Here is a 21,529-nt window from a genome sequence, read left to right as displayed (position 1 = left end):
CTTGTAATGTATACTGTGTGCGTGTAGATTTGCCTCTGTGGGCTTGGAAACATTTGATCAGCATCTCCTCCCAGGCTACCCTAAATTAACAGCACTGGCTGCAAAAATGTTGTGCACGTTTGTGACGGCCTATCTTTGTGAGCAAGTTTTCTCAGTAATGAACATTAATAAAACAAAACTGCGCACAAAGCTCACACATAAGCCCTTCACTGACATGCTGAAGTTGGCTGCTGCTCAGGACATGATGCCTGATACTGATGTACTTTGTACAGGCTAAAAGATGTCAAGTTTCAGGAGCAAATACGAAGCAAGAATAAATCCTGTAAAATGCTGCTTTAAACATTGTTGCCCTAGGAAAAACACAGTTGCTAAATGAAAACTTGCTGTAGTAAATACTGTGAAATTCAGTGTTGGCCATCAGATTCACTACAAAAGTGTTTGGTTGAGTGGAATATTATTTCTAATGGATGCATCCTTGTTATGTATGTAGTTTTTTATCTATATTTTACATATATATTTTATACATAAACAAGGCAGGCGACAACTTTACTTTCTCAACTGTCTGTATAAAATAGCTGCTACTTAAGATTTAAATGTGTAGAGTTAATTTAGGTGTTCACAATTACTTTCCAGATGTGGAAAACGGACTTCAAAAATGTCTATATCTTGATAAGTTTGATTTTTTTTATTCCAGGACTATGTTTTTAAGTTCCGCATACCTGTGACTAAATATGTTGTGCCGTTGTACAATCACTGTGATCAGTTGTAATGCACACAAATAAATGTTAAACTGAGTCACAGTGTTGTTGAAATTGCACTTACTTTAATCTCTGGTTGTTTCTAATATAATTTTTAAAGGACAGTTCATTACATATAAAGATTTTTCTAATGTACTTGTTCTCCTTTGCACTAAAACGTCGGAAAAACTTAGACTTATTGTTATTTCTCGGTAATTATGCTATAAGTTTACTGGTCTGGCCCCTTTGAGATCAAATTAGGCTGTATGTGGCCCCTGGACCAAAATGAGTATGACACCCCTGCTTTAGACCTTTTTGCACCTCATACAAAATGCTGCTGCCAGTCTGTAAGTCTGTGAATAACCTGGAACCAAAATATATCAGAGATTTACTTTCCAAGTCAGTTAACGAAGCCCAGAGTTCAGAGCAGCTGAAGGTCAAAGGGTGTTTAGTCATAATGCTGATCAGCTTGGAGCTTAGATTTGCCCGAAATACGGGATGAAGATGGGTGGTTTTTTCTGCTGCTTGTAGCTGGTCAGTTTTGTTCTAAAGTCTGGTATAAACTGCCTGTATTTCTATTAAACTAGTCTGCAAATGGTTCACCTAATTATCTTTTATTTCCCTCTATTTTATTGAACCTTGTTTAACTTGTCTGTACATTCTTTACTGTACCTAATTTTATATTTTATTCTGCCCTACTTACTGTATTTTACCCATTTTTCTTCTTCTTCTTCTTATTATTATTATTATCTACATTTAACTGAAAAGCATTTTGAATAACCTCACTGTATGATGAAGTCTTATATAAACAAACTTGCTGACTTACAGGGATTTGCAGAAATCCTTTGCAAACAAAAAAAGAGTCCCAAATGTTGGGCTTAAAATGACATCAAATTGTATAACGTTTACAGGACGTGATGTGAAATAAATCGGGTCACAGGGCAGTTTGCTGAAGGTTAATCCTTCTGTAAGTCTGCCAAACTGATCTAAACGGAAACGGAAGAAGGCTTTTATTTTGAAGCGCCATCAGCGGAAGCTTTGCTCTGTGTTTGTACGCTTTCCATTTCTTGTTTTCGTTGTTAAAAACATGGATGTGAGTCAGAAAATCGATGCTGTTGTTTGCCTAAATATCCAGAGATGTAACCTGAGCTCCTGGAAACACTGAAGCGGAACTTTAGTTGATATATATCCGCTGGTTTTCTGTTTTAGAAATTGGGCTGATTTTCTTCTTTTTCCAGGCGGAGATCCTCCAGCTGCTTTTGTCTCCAAGCGGCTGTTTTTGTTTTTACAGCCATGGACATGTACGGATACAGCGGCGTGTTTCTGGTGAAGAGGTTCCTGGATGATCCTCCGTTTGAAGTGATCAACATGACCGACATCAACAAGGCGAACCCTCACGGCTGCGATAACGGAGCTCTGACCGACCGGTTCGGCGTCCTGATCCAGGGGCTGCTGGCCATCGTCGCCTTCAGCACGCTGATGTGTGAGTAACGGAACCAAACACGACCCACAAACCACATTTAATACACGTATTTTAATGTTTATTCATCAGGAAAATAGGATAAACAACAGTTTGCATTTTAAAGGGTTTCGCTGATCCACGTGGCGTTTTGTTGACGTTTGTTTTCGCGGAGCTTCATTAGCATCGCACCGAACTCCGTTGAAAAACGAGCTAATTTAATCTTAGCTTCCTTTCGGCACAAAAACACACTATATAGCAAACTCTTTCAAACATAACCCCACTTTTAATGACTGTCTTTTCATTTCGGCGAACACAAAAAGTTGCATATTTTGCCCATTTTAACGAAACATGATGTTTTTTGTTGATCCAACCGACGCAAACTCCGTCCACGTCCGCAAACTAGACGACTGCCGTAAATGCCAGCTAGGTGCGTGAACCACGTTTTCAGTTTGTTTATTCATGAAATCACGCATGTTTGTTGTCTGTCTCCACGCCGAATTTACAATTAACTCCCAAATTAACAATAAATAACAAAACTAGACTTTAAAACAGCGATTTATATACCTACAGTAGAAGCTGCTTCACAAAATGCGGTGTTTTTAAAAGAAGTGTGGTCAGCGTCAGAGAATGGCACATTTAGGGTCCAGGACTTCATTTTGTTGCTCCTAAACCCCCAAAACACCTCCAAGTAGCACAATAATAAACTATACATTTGTGTGTTCAGTGTGATTTAATATTTAAACTCAACACTTGTTGTTGCACAAGAAAATACAGTATTATAAGTGATTTAAAGTGACAGGAACTTGATGTCTGACTTTGTGTCACAGTTTTGTGTTGGATGTAATTTGAGATCTTCAGCTACCTCCACAGTGTTTTTCCATATTTGCTTCAGCAGCTAAACAAGATGCTCCTTGTGAAACACACTGTGCATGTACTCAGCCTGAACAATACCCACTGGCAGCTCAAAAGCTTGTGATTCAGTGACAGCTGACTTGGAGAATGTGGAGCATCTCACCATCTCTGACACTGCAGGCAATGTTTCCTATTTCTGCAGATGAAAGGTGCAACTGGCACTGAAAAATGCACCATTTTTTTCAACTGAAGGCCATTTTTTAAGCTTATTTTTGCTTGCTGTAATGCACCGTTTCCCCTGTGACTTCTGCGATTATAGATTTGAACTTTTCACCAGTTTTCTTGCGTCGTGTTGATTTCTTCAGCTAATCAGTGTTGTGAGATCAGCGACATGTTGCAGAATTAGGCCAAACCTTCAGAGGGAGTGAAATCGATGAGCTCCAACATCCACTCAGTTACTTATTAGCAGAGGAATCGATACCTCCCTCCTCTCTCTCCCTTCTTTTTCCCTCTATCCGGTTCTCAGAGTGCTTGCAAATGTCATTCCTGATCAGAGCTTATGCTTCTGTTCATACTGACCCTGCATTATTAATGTGTGGAGGAGCATTAAAAGCTCTTCACCAGTGATTACAGCGGCCAGATGCCAGTTTGCAGCCTCTACCGTGCATCCTTCCACTGATGTGTCTTCCTCAAAAACTATTTTTGGGAGTTTCCTTCCACTGAGTCGCCATTACGCCTGCACTTATATCAGTCAGATAAGAGCCGGAGCTTCAGTTTGCTGCAGTTTTTTGATACAAAACAGGAAATCTTTGTGAGCAGAAAGTTTGTTACTGAACTTTCACAACTTCTGTTAAGAAATTTTCTCTAATTTGTCCAATGCTTGTTAGATTTTTTTCAGTTATAAGAGAACTTTAGCACACTTTATACATACCTACTAACACTTTTTAACTGTATTTTTTTGACTAATGTAGATTTGAAAGCAATCTGGGGTTGCAGCTGATGATTAATTTATTTATTACAGGTGCTATAGTAACTATTTAACTGAAAAATGCAAGAAAACAATACAACTTGTTTGTGACATTTTACCCAAAAGCCAGTGTGGCTCCTTCCAAGAACTATTTTGACTCACAACTAGAGAGACACACACTGAGAGGACAGTGATTCAAAATAAAATTTCATTAAGCCACATTAAATATTTGTGAAGTCAGTGGCATCTGTGAGTGAATTGTGTGGGTGCAGGTATTTGTAAGGTGCAAAAAACCCCATAAAAATAAAGTGTGTCAGACTGCAGACAGGGCTTGAAAAAGCAAGAGACATCCTGGGAGCTGCAGGTTTTTCATATCGCACTAATCGACCACCTGCAGACCAGACGTGAATACAGATTAGAGCCAGATCAAACCTCGTGTTCAATACTGAAATATTCAGTTTGCAAAGGTATAAAAGAGCAAATTTTCAGTTTTTGAGAAGCTGGAATCGGCAAAAGTTAGCGTTAGCACCATGTGCAACCGAGTTGAGTCATTAATTATCAAAATTGTTGATAAATAATCAACTGATCATATTGGAGAATAAGATAAAGCTGCTTAAATTGGTTTAAAAGGTTTGAAAAGAGGAGAAAGAAGTTTAAGAAGTTGGAATAATGTAACCTAATTCTCTTCACCAATTTGTATTTATTCTTTCTTCATAGCAAAACAGACTGAGGCCTTGTCCACATGTACGCCTTTTATTTTTTTTAAAACAGTTTTTTTTATTCCTTTTGTTCCTATCTGTTCACATGAAAATGCAAAAACACAACAGAAGCTCTACCAAGAGGATGCTAAAACAATAGATGGTAGTAACACCCGAACCCTAAAGCCATGTTGGACAATCAGAAGCTTGAAAACAATCTAGGATGGAGGGAATCATGTGGACTCGTTCTATCACCTCTGTTCCTCACTATAGTGGACCGGTAGCTGCGTATTTAAGCATAAATGAACAATGGTGAACAATCTGAGGGTATAAGCTGATAAACTGTGATCTCTGTGTCCACAAGTCAACACTGGAGACACAGTTTGTTCAAAACTTCACCCTCTAAGGAGTTTTCAGTGATCGAAAACTGTATTTGTATGTAGATTAAAGGGCAAAATGCAGCTTTTATTGATGTGTTTTGGCTTTTTTCGGGTCACTAAAAGCTTCATGGGATGTTGGCAGCAGTTATAAGCCTACCCTTGGTTGCTAATTTCAAAATCCAGGGACCGACCGCACGGAAAATTTCAGTTTTGCAGAAGATTTGCTGCTGTAAAGTTGTTTTTTAAAACAATATTATCCATTTTAATAACAGTGCTTGCCTCCCTCTTCCATGTATTTATTTATATGCTGTTCTATTTTATGTTAGATTGAGATTTTGATATGAAAGTCATTTTTACATAGTAGTTTTATGCAAGCCATTTTGTACACTGTATGTTTTCTGCATTATAGATTTTCACATTTATTTACTGCATGTTGTTTATGACAGATGTTCTTATTCTTTGCTGTAAATCATCAATGTGTTTTCACTTCTGCGAATAGCTGCTGTGCCGGAAACGTTTTCTGCTTTTGTGGTAAATGTTGGTTATTGACTGTGCTTGTAGCTGCAGTAACAAATCAATACAGTATCTGTTTATCCATCAGTTAATGGATGCATATCTCAAAATAAGCCAAAGTACAGAGAAAAAACGGCTTGTGTTTGACTGATTGGTAAATTCAAGCTGCAGAAGGCGTAAAATACCAGCTTTAAACAGCTTTCATCTTGACAAAGGATTCATGCTTAACCCTACCGTTATGTTGCTGGTCAAATTGGGCCATTTTAAAGTAAAAAAAAAGATATGTTTATACAAATAATTCCAAGTATTTTTTCGGTATGAAACTTTCTCTGCTTGACTTAATAAATATAATGGTCTAAAATGAAAACGGTTCATTTCAAATATTTGCACCCTGAACAGAAGAGAAGTCTCGTGTTAATTTATCAACTGCATTAAAAGAAAAAAAATGTGAAATAATTAAAAAAAAAAAAATCAATATCATGTACAACTATTGTATTTTTATGTAACTCTTTAAAATGTACATTGAAAAAAGTTTAACCTCTATTTTTTTCCCCCTGAAAAACGGGTGAATTATCCTCATTGAACCACGATCTGTGGGAAGTAGAAGAACATTATTACACTAAATATTGACTGAAATGGGGAGTGATGGAGTTAGTAATAAAATATAAACATTTTGGGGAGATTTGTTTGGTTTGTGCCACTTTTGGATAATTAAACATGCCTAATTTTCTACTATATTAAGGAACATGGTTCACTCTGTTCTTGATGTAGCCTCATGGAATCATTTTTTCACGCTCTGATTGTCCGATGTGGCTTCAGACTCAGGGTTATATCGCCCCCTGCTGGTTTGGCATGCTCCTATTGGTGCCTCGCTTGTATTTCTGTGCTTTTCTTGTGGACAGAGACTTTTCTGAGAACAAAGGAGAAAAAAACTCAGCCAAAAACTGGATCAGAAACCGCTAATAAAACAGCCGACAAAGAGGAATGCGGTGAACACATGTAGAACACATCTGCAGGAAGCCGCCGTCCTGTTTTCACATGAACGGTCACATTCTCTGACCTTGGGAGATGACGAGATAAACGAACAGAAGGCGTCTGTTCACCATGAAACCACAGCCTTTCATCTGTACTCTCCCCCTGCAGAGACATGAGGCTAAATGTGGAGATAAAAAGGCTGTTTTTGCATGTTGTTGTTGTTCTGCAGGACAAGATCTTTGTGTTGTTATTGATTAAATGATTGACTTATTTGATTTGCAGTGAAGAGATTCCGGGAACCTGTAGGGATCAGACGGCCGTGGAGGATCTGGTCAGAAATTTATCTTTTCTCGTCTCTCTTTTCACCCTTTACTGCTTTAAGTCTTTACATTCCTACAAAGAAAATGTTGGCTTTCCTCTCAGGAACTAGTCAAATAAACTAATCTGCACCTTTGCAATCATATTTATTTACAAAGTCTTTTCGAAGAGTGGAATTTTGTCAAGTCTGTGAATGTTGTTTTGTAGTTTCCTGACAGGAAAATGTTTGGATACCCACTCCTAGACATGCAAAAACATAGAATTATATTTCCTGGTTTTGACTTTCTCTTTCTAACTGGGTCTTTTGTTTCTTTTCCAGGTTTTTTGACACGTCCAAACAGGCCATCGGTGCTCTTTTCATCCACTTTGCCAACGTCTTCCTGTCCACTCTCACCAAAGAGGACCCATGTTCCCTGTGAGTTGTTTATTCACACAAACCAGGTCACGATAATTTGAGATACAGCCAGCGGGGGTGTATCGGCAGTAATGGAATTTCCCATTTTTACCGAAGGTATCTGATGAACTTCCTCCTGGACGCCACGCTGGGGATGCTGGTCATCTGGCTCGCTGTCAAACTGGTGTCCAAGCTGGTGGAGCACAAGCAGTGGACGCTGCTCATGTTTGGAGAATACGGTGAGAGGAAAACCATTTAGAGTCCGTACATTATTAGAACAATTTCTGAGGATTTTATAACATAAAATAGTGATATTTCTAAAGATATTTTAAGAAATTCTGCCTGATTGCCCGTAAACCCACTTTCAACTTCTTCTTTCTTTTTTTCATACATTAAAGCTTGAGGCTCTTTAAATGACAGTATCTCAGGAACTGTTAACAACAACAACCTGAAGTGTTCACTGTTATCGATTCAGAATCTACAATTTTGGATAAATAGATCCAATAAACTCTGATTTTGGTTGAATGGAAATATGAAGGAAAAAACAAGCGGTTGTGAAAAGTTCAATCTGTGAGATTTAAGAAAAAAAATGGATAAAACAACTGTTTCTCAACATTGTCACAGTGATGCAAAACAAAGCACATAGACTGCTTTATTATATGAAATATTTAATCTTGAAAATGGAGAAAACATGTTTTATATCGTTCATTCAGAATCTGCAAATTAAAAAGGCTCTGATTATGAGTAAGCCATCATGAGAATGAAAAATATACTAATTTATTTCTAAAAAAAACAAAGCATTTCTCAGTTGCTTTTGGAGAACTTGAATTAGGGTATCTAGCAGGTTTTTTTCAGTGGTAACACTTGCCATACCTGCTCAGTAAATTAATAAAATTAAACAAAAATCGCTTTCTTTTCATTTTTGTGACCAGTTATTTCACATTAAAAAGTTTTCTGTATGTTTTGTTTTGTATTACTGTGACATGCAGCTACTTATGGTTCAGGAAACATCACTAGTTGACTTTTGTTTTATCAATTGTTTTGTTAATCTGAGCTCAAAGATGAGACTTTTCTTGACGGCTTTAACTTTTTTTCCCCCATGTTTTAACTAGACTCGACAAGTAGATTTAATAGAGTAGATTTAGAACAAAGGTGAGGTGCTGTAAAGGGTCCAGGTCTGGAAATACAGATGGGCTTGTAAATGCTGACAGGGCTGAAGAATCAGTCTAATTCCTGGGTAGGTTATCTGTGGATCAGAATCTGTGTTGCCATTGAAATCGCAATGTTTCATTTTTGTCATTTTGGTCAATATTCATGCAATCCTTCCGTCACTGAAATAGGAAATGCTCTTAAGATGCATTTTTACATTGAACTTTCTGCACAAAATTACTTTTCTAATGTCAAATTTTCCACAATGGTTGTTGTGTAAATTAGAGAAGTTGATTAAATATTCTATTTAATCTGCTTGTTCAGTTTTTCAGGTTCTGAATCAATGACGTGATGAGAAAGCCCAGTTAAAATTTCAGGCTTTTATCTTTAATAGTGCCTGACATATTGTTGCTCAAACATAACCTGAAACCTGCTGAAAGGAAGTAAAATGCAAGAAATCGTGAAATCAAAAGTCCCACGATGATTTCAGATGGAACAAGAAGTTTTGCCAAACTTGGACCGCCCGGCGACAAAGATGACCCCTGTGACCTTGAAAATGAGGTCACGGTCACCAAATGCGAACTTGACCTGTGTCTTATTATGGTGCACCTGTGTACCAAATATGGTGAGGCTACGTCAATATTTTATCGAGTTATCGCGCGGAAACCAAATTGTTACAGACAAACAAGCAAGCAAGCAAGACCATGCAGCTGGAAACAATACCTTCCGGAAAACGCAGTTCTGCCGGGCGGTAATAATCCATCTATGAACACAAGGAGCTTAGATCTTGTTGAGGAAGATAATGTGAAGCTGCAGCTCTGGTTTCGGCCACCAGAGGACGCTGTAGACCCACCGGAGTTGGTCAGGGAGGCGTGCCAGCATCTCCAGCTGCAGCCGAGTCTGGAAAACATTCCCAGTGTCTTCATCGAGAGATTAACTCCACCTCAATTACAACACTCGCTCTCTCTGCTGGAGTTTTTCTTTCCTTGTGTGATGGAAAATTTTACTGAAACAAGCTGTAGGACTCATTGTGACGTTTCCGTTTGAGGGGAAATAACTCCAGACAGGTGTGTTCCACAAACACTTGTGTCTTCAGGTGAGCTCAGTGAGTCCAGAAACACCTTGAAAGGATGATGAGTGGTTGGTTTGTTTCTTTGTCTTTCCCTCCGTCTCCTCCTTTCTCCCAGTCTGGCTGATAATCTTCCTTCCTCCTTCCTGTCTTAATGACAGACTCGTCCTCTTTTGTGTCTGTTCTGGCGAGACACCTGCTGCAGACCTCTTTGGAAAGGTTGAGACCAGGAGGAGAAAAGTTTAATTCAATATGTTCTACTCAAAAAGCTGCACGGTTGCTTCTCTGAGATTCTTAATCAAGAGGAGAATGAATTTGGATACATTTTTTAGATCTCTTCTTGGCATGGTTATGTTGGTTCCACTGAGGGACAGGACTTTATATTACTGTGAAAAATGAGCCCACAGTCAGTTAAAAGGGCTAAAATGAAGCTTGATTACAGTGAAATCCAAATAAACCAGCTGATGGGTCCTGTTCTTTGTTCTCGTCGCTCCTCCAGGTGACCCTCCTCAGGCAGCAGCTTGGCTCGGTCAGTGTGGAGTCTACCTGCTCATCATGGTGCTGGAGAAAGGAGTGATCAGCCTGGTGCTGCTCGTCCCCGGATGGTCCAAAGTAAGAACCCTTTGCCGCTCAGTGTGCACCGATGCTGTGACATTTTTGTCCTCTTTTCTCATTATCTGGCTCAAAAATGAGAATCAGTGTCTGTGAGGTGGTTTCATCCCAAAAAAATAATACCTAAATTCAATTGGGAGCTGAAAACCTAAATTTTCTGTCTTTTATTTTGAAACTTCCATATCATTGGCCAGGATTGAAACCTGATCTTGGTCGTCTAAGCCAGACTTCATGAAGAAAAGCAGCTAATTTTATCAATCTTCTGTCATTTCCATTTCGGTTCTGTTTGGTTTGGTGTTTGAAATTCTCTGGCAGCATCCACACACATGAAAGTCATCTGAAAACTAAAAAGGGAATAAACAAGATGAAAAATGACTTGTCCTTTGAGTCCAATGAAAACACTGAATGTTAATGCATTTGAAGGCGACAGAGAAGTTTGTTTGTAGAAGGAGCTTTGTTTGGTAAAGACTCCTCTGCTTTTTGTTAGTGACCCCACTTCCTGTGTTTAAAGACCGTCTCCAACAATTTAAATATTTTAAACAGTAACTAAACTGGTTCTGGTCTGTTACAGTTAGAAGTCAAGTCACCGTCCTTCAGTCTACAGCTTCCTGTTTGCTGTCCATATGGTTACGACCCATTGCATAAACTAATTCTATAGCAGCTGTGCTACTGTTATTAAAGCATTAATATAATAGTAACATACACAGATCAGCCACAACATTAAAGGCACCTGCCGTATATTGTGCAGATCCTGTTCAAGACACCAAAACAGTTTTGATCCTTCAATAGACTTCTCAAGGTGTCCTGTTAAATCAGGCACCAAGATGTTAGCAGCAGATCCTTTAAGTCCTATAATTGACGAGGTGGAGTCTCCAAGGATCTGTTTCATCCCAGAGATGCTCGAGGGAGTTTAAGGAGGCCAAGGCCATTTCTAAACTGTGTTTGCAGAGTGTGTGAGAGCATTTTACTGCTGGGAAATGCAGTACTGAAGTCATTAAGAGTTGTACGGGGTCTACAATAATGTTTAGAGCATCACAGTTCGTCTCCTTTCCATAGAGCATCCAGCTGCTGCCCCACATTCATGACAAACCCGCCTTCCACATGAAAAATGTGAAAGACAAGAAAAGCACTCAGACAGCACAGTAGTCCACCAAAGCTGCTCCGACGCATCATTTCCAACGGATAAAATCTTGAAAAAACTTGTGGCAGAAATCATAGAATGTGTAGCCTAGTCGTGCTATACCCATGTTTCTGACGGCACAAGGGTCTAGGGAAGCTCGACAGGGAGGGAGGCGGGCTAAAAGGTTGTCTATCAAATCCCTCTGCAGCAATTGGGTAGGTATACAACCAATCAGCGCAACGAATAGGCTGACGTAGTTCCGAGAGCACCGGCTGATTGTGGCTAAGTCCCATTAGCTTCCCAACCAGCTGAGCCAACTGGTATATTAAGGATTTGCCGTATCCCGTCGGCATAAGTCCAAATACGTCTTTCTTCTCAATGAAACACTTCAGTGCCGTCCTTTGTTTGTCTTTCAAGTTGAATTTTAGCTTCAAATCTTTAAGGGCTGTGGCCAAAGCCGAGTCGAAAGATAACTGTTTATTGTGCGCCGGTTGTTTCTGTCAGAATCGTCACGCCTCTGTCGTCACTTCGTTACGCCCACCTTCTGACTCTACACTTCATGGTGATTCGTCCGGCCAGTTTTAGGAGCATCCAGCCTCGAGCCTTATGGAGGGTAACTAGACCCACCCTGGCAGAGAATTAAATTCGTTGCCGTGAGTTGTCTAGCGCGGCTAGGCTATAGAATGTGGCCATTTAATATAGATGTACTCACAAACAAAATGACTTTGTGCTGAGCACAGGTGTATCTTGTGCGTGTAAAGGTTATGTATGGATATCAAATCACGAAACCTAAATACGTAGTCAATTGTTCCTTGTATGATTTATGAGACACAAGTCCCTATAAGCCTGCAGTGGTGGATTTGTAGTCGGATCGCAATATGTGATTGTCAGCAGGCAGCTGATGTAGTGTTCACTTGTTGTCATAGTGATATCTATCTCATAGTGATAGAGAAATCTTTAACAAATCCATGGATCCAGACCGTAAGCTGAATCACTGCCAAAATCTAATCAGTTGGTCCTTGTGTCATTTCTGACCTTCCGTGAGTAATTTTGCAGACAGACCAACAGACAGACATATGCCGATCGTCACAGTTCAGTAAAAATACCTTCTTCCTTTGCTCCGTGGTCCATTTCTGCTGCTAGCGTGTACATTGTAAGAGGTTCCAGTGGTGGACAGGGCTTAGCATGGAAACTCTACCCTCAGTTCAGCTTCATTCAGTTTAGTAGAGTCACTACTTGTGAATTTGTATTCAGCTCATCACTGGCTACTGTATGCAAAAGCTGATTGGCCATCTCTAGCAGTAAAACGTGGCCGATGCTTGTTTATTTTTATTTATGCCGCACTGAACAGCAAGATGCTCCCAAATGTACCTTCTCTGATAAACCGGTGGCAAAGTGTTTTTTCAACTCGTTCAAGCAATCAGCTGATGCTTGAAGTCCCACATTGTGCACTGAACTCATCATAACTGCCTCTTGTGCTGCAAACACTAATAGTTCTTGGAAAATCTTTGCAGAAAAACATTAAAACTTCACCGAACTGTACCTGTAAGTCCAATTAAAGCCACGATTACGGACTACACAGCTTCTTAATGAAACAGTTCAACTGTATTCCTGTTGATGATTACCCTAGTTTTTGCCTTTGTGCTCTCGACATCGGTGAAAATAATTATGCCCTCATGGAATCCTTGAGATTTAAATGAAGAATGAATATGAAGCAAGCTTTTCTATCATAACAGGTTTTAGCAATTTTTATGCTGTGGGATCAGATCATTAATATTATTCATATTGTTTGGGCCTCTAGACCCTGCTGGCAGGTCTCAAGTTGTCCTTCCTTGAACCACTTTCAGTAACCAGTGCCTCCCAGGAATACCCCCAAATATCTGCCTCTGTTGGGTTCTTGTCAGATTCTCTCAGATTCTTGCCATTTCTCCTGCTTCAACACCTCAAATTCAAGAATTCACTGTTTACTTGCTGCTTAATATATGCCGCCTACTCACAGGTGTCGCTGTAACGAGATAATCAGGCTGATTAGCTTCACCTGTCAGCGATTTAATGTTGGGGCTGATTAAAGTGTAGCTTGTTTGTAAAGAAGCTGGAAAGTATGAAGCTACAAAATGCAAAATTTTATTGTGAATACTAACAAAGACATGCATAATCTACAAAATGTTTGCCCTAGAGTAAATAAATCCAACAGAACTATGAAAAAGGGACACAATATACTGTATGCTTCTGGCTTACATGCTGTTTTCAATACAAAACAAAGTATAGGTGTAATATGGTAATAAATAAGAAGTGCTTATACCATGTGAGGCAAAATATAATTTACATTTGCATCATAAAACTATAAAATTGTTATGTTTCTACACACGTTTGATTCAACACTGTTTTTATAGCAGAAGTAGAAGCATTACATGTATTTTTGTTGTGATAAGTAGTATTAATATCTACTGATAGCCATCAAGAAATGAGAAAATTACTGAGGTTGTGTTTTTTGTAATGGAATTGATGCAGGTTGAAAGCATTTACAGTTTATTTCTAATTCTCCTCTCTTTTGTTGATTTATTTTCATATTATTTGTGTTTCCAGTGAATATTTTTGGTGTACAAAACCTTCGCAAAAGCCTCAGAATCACTGCATATGCATGAAGTCCTGTGTGCTTCTATTATACCACTGATTACATGATGTTATGTAGTAATTAGTTTAGACTGGAGGCTCTTCCTCACTAGACATGTCCCTCAAAGCATCTATTATACGTCTGTTTCCTTCTCCTGTTCCAGTTGCAGGAGGTGTTGCTAAGCTACATCGCTAACCCTCAGCTGGAGCTGGTGCTGGTCATGCTCATCGTGCCCTTCATCGTCAACGTAAGTGTCACTTTAACGCTGGAAAAGCAGTTTAATCTGAACCCTGCAGCTTCTCTAACCTCAGTCTTGCATCTCTGTTCCTTCCTCCTGCAGTCCATCATGTTCTGGGTGGTCGACAGCCTGACGATGAGGAAGTACAAGACGATGAAGAGCCTGGACGACTCCTGCGACAGCTCGGTGAAGAAGGCCGACTCTCTGCCATGGGTCAACAGCGAGGAGTCGCGGGTGAGAGTAACTGCTGTTGAATTAGTGAATGAGTTCACAGAGCAAAATGAGCTTCTTTACATCATGATTAAACTACACTTTGGGTTCAGATCTCATCATATGTGTGAATTATCACACTTTTTTTTTTTTTTTTGCAGAAACAGAAGCTTTACATGCGTTTTTTTTGTGACGGGTGTGATTAATATCAGCTAAAAATAATAGGTGAATCAGAAGAAAATGACTGAAATGGGCTTTTAATACTTGAAATGATGCAGCTTGAACGTAATAGTTAAAAGCATAAGGCTCATACAAATAAATGCACATTTTGTTGATGTGTGTTGATATTTGTTATTTTTCCTGGGATTTTTTTTGTTGTCCAAAATCATCTAAAAACACTCAGATTCACTGAGTTGACGTCAAGTCCTGTGAACTTCTATTATACCAAATAATACTTGATGTTATGCAGTAGTTAGTTTAGATTGGAGGCTTTTGCAAGGCTTTTCCTGCTTCTTATGTTTATGTTTGACATTTCATAATTTTGCAGGTTTGTTTTAAATTATCTGCCATTTTTATTTGAATAAACTGAAACAATGTTGGTAACAAGTCCAAAAATCTGCAGTGACGTTTTGACTGCAAAGTTTAATATACACATATTCTCTAAACTTTTATAAGCTTTTCTAATGTTCATGTCTGCAATACTTCCATTTTTAGTCCAGGCAGCATTAAATTCTCCAAATGTTTTAATACAGCCCTGAAACAAGGTGAATCCTCGCTTAAATTCCACAGATCCATCTGCTCTGGAAGTGACTCATCGGTGTGTAAATGGATCCGTTTTGATGTTATAAAAAAATCTGTTCCAACCAAACATCCAAAAATGATGCAAACGCCAAAGTGACAGTTCAATGTTTTGGATTTTTGCTGAAGAAAAGCGGCTAAAGTGTGTGAAAATGGGCGTTGATCCGCCGACACAGTCACACTGGGTGTCGACTGCACCTGTTGTTTTGGGGGATGATTACAGCGTTTGCACTCTGGCCACGCTGATTTTCTGTCTCTGCATGATTCAGCGAGGAAACGCATGAAGTCGGTCCAAGAAACACTGAGTCAGACTGTCCTTCCTCATTACCGCTGGAGATTCTAGCTGTCTGCTGGGATTTTAGACTCACTTCAGAGTGAAAATATGAAGTGTTGTAAAAAAATTTTCAAGATTAAATTTCTGTTTTCTCCCTCTGTGATGACAACAGAAAATGCGCAGTTATCCTAAGTTCTTGCAGAAGCACCCACCATGAATCTGTGGTGTAGAGTTTAGATTTGTTTATGTAGCACAGAATTCAGTTCAGCTTTATTTATCTAGGGCAGATTCACAACATAAGTCAAGTTTGTGTAGTAAAACCAGGATTTTATAATATTATTTTACAGAGAGCAACCTAACAAATCCAGTGATTAGCAGCGTCTCAACCTTAGCATGGCACTCTTTTTCTAATATTTAAATAAACAAACACTGTCCAACAATTTTTGGGTTGAATGGAATGAAATCACTGCGGTCAGTTTCCATCATCTAGTAGAACCAGAACATTGGTGGTTGAGGTTTTTGGTGCCCACATGACCGGTTCCAGTGTGAGTTTTGGGTTGGATTCTGGTTTGTGTGGTCGCTAACAGGCCTCTTGTTGTAATCTGCCTAATATCTGCCTCCACACAGCACAGAAGCCGCTGTCATTTCTTCCCTCCCTCTCTCAGGAAACATTGAACTCACAGACTTCTCAGCACAAATTACTGCCGAGGTCCGTGACCCCTGTGCGATGGGATGAGAGTGTTTATCCCTCCCTCCTCTTTCATTTTCTCTGCCAAGCGGCCATAAATCACGCCTCCACGGGCAGAATAAAAGTGACATTTAAGCTCCGTTTCCACGCGCTGATGTTATGGAAAGTAGAGTGGAGTAGAGAGGGACAGCACATAGAGAGGCTTTGACTTGGACGAGGTCTTAGTGGGAGTGGCGGCCAAAGACTGTTGTTGTGGTCGGTGCTGCTGAATCTGATGTCAGAGTTCTGGTTTAACATCAGAATCATCCAGAACTGCTCAACTGTAGACATGTGACATTCATCAGAAACACATTATCACCAGTTATCATGCTCAGATGGAAAGCAGTTTGCTGAATTGCTGTAATTTCACAGACGAACTTTACAGACGAAATGGCAAACTTGCATGCAAACTGATAATCTTAAGTTGGATTTCTGCTCTGTCCTCTTCAAAAGAAGTGGGATTCTGACACAGACATACTGCTGTTGGCTTTAAAGTTAGAAAATTTCCATGTGCTTTCAAACTACAAAACAGGGAACACCTGTTTCCTTTGATTGTCACAAACTGTTCAGAAATTCACTTAAAGTTGGATGTCAAAGTCCCTCTACAGTTAGTCTGACTCACCGGATGTAGAACTCAGATTAAAGTGACCATGACAGCAACCTCCAAACAGCAAACTACCACACAGAGCTGTTATTTTTGTAAAGAATATGGATTGTACAACGAGGATGCCCCATTTTTTTTGACACTCAGTTATCCATTTTCATCACCTTGCATGTAAATCTTCCACCAAAACAAATCTAGACGTCACTAGTTTCTTCTTTTGCTTAGCCCTGCCCACGATGACTAATCGGTTCAAAGAAATGCCAACATGCTTTTTTGGAGCTATAGAAAAAATATCTTGAGGTACAGCCAGACCGTAGCCAGCTCTTGTTTTTATATTTATTCCACCAAGGAACTTGGCAGAGTTATGTGACAATCGGTGTACGTTTGTCCATCTGTCTGTCCGTCTGTCTGTCCTGTGCAACATTACTCAAAAACGGACTAACGGATTTGGATGAAATTTTCAGGAAAGTTCAGAAATGACACAAGGACCGAGTGATTAGATTTTGGCAGTGATGCGGCTTATAGTCTGGATCCACGGATTTGTTAAAGATTTCTGTATAATTGTGAGAAAGCAGCACAACATCAATGTAACTATGACAACAAGTGAACACTACATCAGCTGCCTGCTGACGATCCCATGATTATGATCCTGCTACAAATCCACCGTTGTGGACTTATCAGGACTTATCTGTTGGAAATGATACAAGGAACAAGTGGTTAAATTGCGAGGTGTTTCCAAGTTCCATCAGTTCCTGCAGTCTGCTACATATTTCGGTCACGCATTTTGGTATCCGTACATAACATACACATGCATAACACACGCCTGTGCTCAGCGCAAAGTAGTTTTTTATTTAAGATTTCATCTGTTGGAAATAATACAACAACTGAGCAGGCTTGGAGTACTGCGCTCTGAGTGCTTTTCTTGTTTTCTATGCTATACTGAGGTTTTCAATATGCAAGTCATCTTTTGTGCATTGGATATATTTTTATACTATTTGCACACTGTTATTTACATTACATATTTTTGCACACAAACAAGCCAGAGCTTCTTTTTTTTTCACCTACTCAAAAAATGATAGTTAGGTGCAGCTGGACCGTTATGATGTACAGAATGGGCTGGCTAAGAGAGACCAAACCCCTAGAAACTCTTTTCTGTGCACAAAAGTTGCATATTTAGATGTTTTTTTTAATCATGTAAATAATCCTTTTGTGTCTGAAATGGTATAGATGTGACTCTACACCTTTTCCTCCTCTGAAATGTGCACATCGGTGCAGCTTGGGCACACCAGCTCACCTATAACAGCTCAAACTCTAAAACTGCTCTACACTCCTGCATGGCAAGTTGTCATTTTGGAGTAATTTTGTCGTAAATGTTCAAACCAGAAAGCAATTCTGAGGAATAATAATACAGAAATTTTCACCATGCAAGCTGACAAATAGATTTCTTCGATGTTTTTCTTTTTTCAAAATAAACCCTGGAAGTTTGAATTTATGTTTGAGACTGTCAATCTGTATGCAGCATGCTTTGATGTGGAAAATGCTCAGGTGTGGCTTTGCGTGCTCATTTCACTCATGAGGTGTTTTCTATCGTGTAAATAACACCGTATGAACATGTTGACAAGGTAAAAAAAAACAAACAGATTTTCAACCGAAGTGGTTTTTAACTGTGGCTGTTCAAAATCTGTGGGAAATTTGCAGTTCATAGATTATCATAATTTTTAAAAAAACACCATAGAAGTCAGACACCTGTACTGTACACGTGCTCCCAGCTCTCCTTATCCCAATATCTAAATCTGTAATGGCCTTTAAAGCCGTCTCCGTATCACATTTCCCACGTCACACTCTAACGTAAAGCAACATATGGAAATTTATACAGCAGTAAAATGTCTAATAGTTGTGGAATCTGGCTCCTTGGAGATTTGAATCCCTGCTGCTGCTGCTGGAGAGAGTTTTCAAAGCTGCAACAACACGCAGGATATTTTCCACTTTAGGTTGGGAATGCAGAACCGAGATATATCCCACCCTTTGTGCTTTTTGCTGCTCAATCTGGTATTCATCTACGTGATCGTCTTCTCTCAGGTCCTGTTGTCAGTGGAGACCGACACCGAGGAGGCCTCAGAGGGGGAGGAGGATCCAGGCGATGCAGGACCGGTCCCCCATGTGCAGTACTCAGGTGGACCTCTGAGGCCGAGCTGGGTGATGGTCTGAGCCCAGGTGACCTCCTTCCTACTCCTCCGTCCACCCTCTCAGCACACAAAGCACTCCCACAAACCTAAATAAAAACAACCCTGCATCCTTATCTCCACAATTATAAAGGTCTAAATACCAGCTTCTCCGCAAGCAAAGGCACAATTAAAGGTCATAGAACCTGCGAATGTGAACACTCCAGCCTCAGCTGCCTTCTTCCGCATCGAAGGTTCGAATATTTACAAGTGGAGCTCTGCTCAGTGTATGCATGCACTTCAAATAGCATTTTGGGAATCCGAAGGTCTTTATCTTGTCACCTTGTTGCCTCCGTTTGAACATCAGAGTAACCACAACTGAGCAAAACGTGTGATGAGAGATCCTTAAGGAGCGCTGATCTACGGGTGGTGATGACAGAAATGTAATAAATCCGTCTTGTCTCCACACTGGGGACTTTTGGGAATGACGTTGCTCTAAAAAGAGTCATTTATAGCGTATCTTATTCCAAAGAGGAGCGAGACAGTAAAAGTATACACTATATAAAGCATATAAATGCTCTGTCAGATATAATCACTGCGAATCCACCTTTGTAATTAAGGTGAAATTATAGTCATTCCTGCACGTTCTCCCTCTGAATGCTCACTTTAAGGTAGAGGGATGATCAGTTTGTTTTTTTGTTTTTTTTAAACCGCACCTATGTTGATGTTTTGGATGTCGTGGCCTCACCAGACGAATCTAATGCAACTAAAAAGATAAAAATTTAGTTTTGTGCACGAGGTTGCATTTTAAAAAAACATTTATGGACTGTCATGGCTGAGAAGAAGCGGACCACTCTTTGTTTCTGAATTGACAGTGTGCAGTATTAGAGCCTCTGTTAGGGGATAAATGCTGGGTTGTAAGAGAAATGTTGGAAAATTTTGAGGGAAAAGTGCCAATTTTACAGGACAATGAAGTTTTTATTTTTTAAAATCATAGTATTTTCAGAAAATATAATCCAAGAAACAAATTAGTTGCACTTAGCTGATTTTTGGGAGCACACAGCAGTGAAATATATATCACTCTCATCATATGTACAGCAAATCTGAAGCTACAGCTAACAGCCAGGAAGCTTAGCGTAGCATTAAGATGAGTAATTAGCATTTAGATGAGCATAGCTTAGCATTTAAATTAATATTATTAATGAAAGTTATATTTTCAGAAAATAAAGACCATGGGACAAATACAGCTGTGCTGAACTAACTTTTGGAAACACTTTTGCTTTCTTAGCTTAGGATTAAGATGAGTGTAGCTTAGCATGAAGATAATTATTCAAAACAATAAAGTTATCATTAATAAAAGTAAAGATATTTTCAGAAAATGAAGTCGAAGCGACAAATGTGCTTTGTATTGGATTTTTGGAAACATGCTTTTGCTTTTTTAGTAATAAAGCAAAAAGACTAATATGACTTTTGTAATCAGATGGTTTGAAGCTACAGCTAACAACCAGTTAGCTTAGTGTAAGACTAAGATGAGCAGCCCCAATTTTACAGAACAATGAAGGTATTATTAATTAATGAAAGTTAAATTTTCAGAAAATAAAGTCCAAGAGTCAAATGAGGTTGTATTTAATAATTTAAAAAAAATATATATATATATATATTTTTGGGGGTTTTTTTTGTCAAGAAAGCAAAACGATAAAAACCCATCTTATTATCTGTATTATGCTGCAGCTAGCACCCAGTGAGCTTAGTATTAAAATGAGCGTGAAAGCTTGCTCGCGTTGCTAAAACTCCAGGTGTAGAAATTAAATGTTGTTCTTGGTGCTTTTTTGGTGATAATGTTAGTTTTCTGAATTTTATGATATCTCGAGTTTGATTACAAGCTGCATCTATCATTTGCTCTCCTTTGGCACTTTAAAAATAAAGCCAAAAATGTCCAGAAATACACCCTTAAAAGAAGACAATCAAAATTTCTCAACAGTATGATTTCTTGCCAACATATCGCTTCTCAAACTAGTTTTTCTCCTAAAAGATGCTCTAATTCTGGGACACTACAGCAGCTGTGCGTTACACTTTTGCAAATAATGGCACATTTATTTATTCTGTTTATATTTTATATATATATATACTTGACTTTAAATATTGTGGTCCAGTCTGTGGTATATGTGTTGGAATAGATGGTTTTGTGAGTACAGTCTGAGAATCTTGAGTTTTTTGTTTAGTTGCCAAATTAAAGGTGGGGAATCAGTCGTCAAGTAAAGTGAAGCAGGTGATTTATGTAGTTTACGCCGTCATCAGAACATTCCATTTACCTGCTTTGAGGTCATGATTTAAAGGTCAACACATTGACAAATTCAGTCTGTGATGTTTTATTTTGTATTTCAGTGTACCTTGTGTATTTTCTTTTTTATAAACGGAACGTTTAACAAAAAACGGTGCTTCTAACCGAATGTATTTCTTCAATCTGTGCTACGAATAAAGATGATTGACTCATGAAGCTGTGTGTGCTGTTGAATTCCTGCGGCGGCCGGAGCCATGGCAGCGTGATGACCGAACACCTGAGCGTTGCCTGGTCGCAGCACACCTGTGTGGGCGTGGCCTGCAGCCCTGTGACCTGTACCTGATGACAGGGGAGCTGTGTGTGTGTGTGTGTGTG

The 21,529-nt window shown here is 39.2% G+C and overlaps 1 protein-coding gene across 1 annotated transcript; it reads left to right on the top strand.

Moving 5' to 3' along the window:
• Positions 1 to 1,785: 1,785 nt before the first annotated feature.
• On the top strand, positions 1,786 to 21,370 carry tmem110l (transmembrane protein 110, like). The gene is made up of 8 exons (XM_022208223.2): positions 1,786 to 2,220; positions 6,867 to 6,915; positions 7,222 to 7,317; positions 7,414 to 7,535; positions 10,014 to 10,126; positions 14,024 to 14,107; positions 14,201 to 14,332; positions 18,791 to 21,370. Exons 1-8 carry the CDS (start codon positions 2,031 to 2,033, stop codon positions 18,917 to 18,919), a joined length of 915 nt encoding a protein of 304 aa, XP_022063915.1. The 5' UTR covers positions 1,786 to 2,030; the 3' UTR covers positions 18,920 to 21,370.
• The last annotated feature ends 159 nt before the right edge of the window (positions 21,371 to 21,529 follow it).

Source organism: Acanthochromis polyacanthus, chromosome 1 (assembly GCF_021347895.1).
Source record: "Acanthochromis polyacanthus isolate Apoly-LR-REF ecotype Palm Island chromosome 1, KAUST_Apoly_ChrSc, whole genome shotgun sequence".
Taxonomy (NCBI): Eukaryota; Metazoa; Chordata; class Actinopteri; family Pomacentridae; genus Acanthochromis; species Acanthochromis polyacanthus.
The sequence above is the reverse complement of the archived record's forward strand: the minus strand, read 5'-3'. Positions and strand labels throughout refer to the sequence as shown.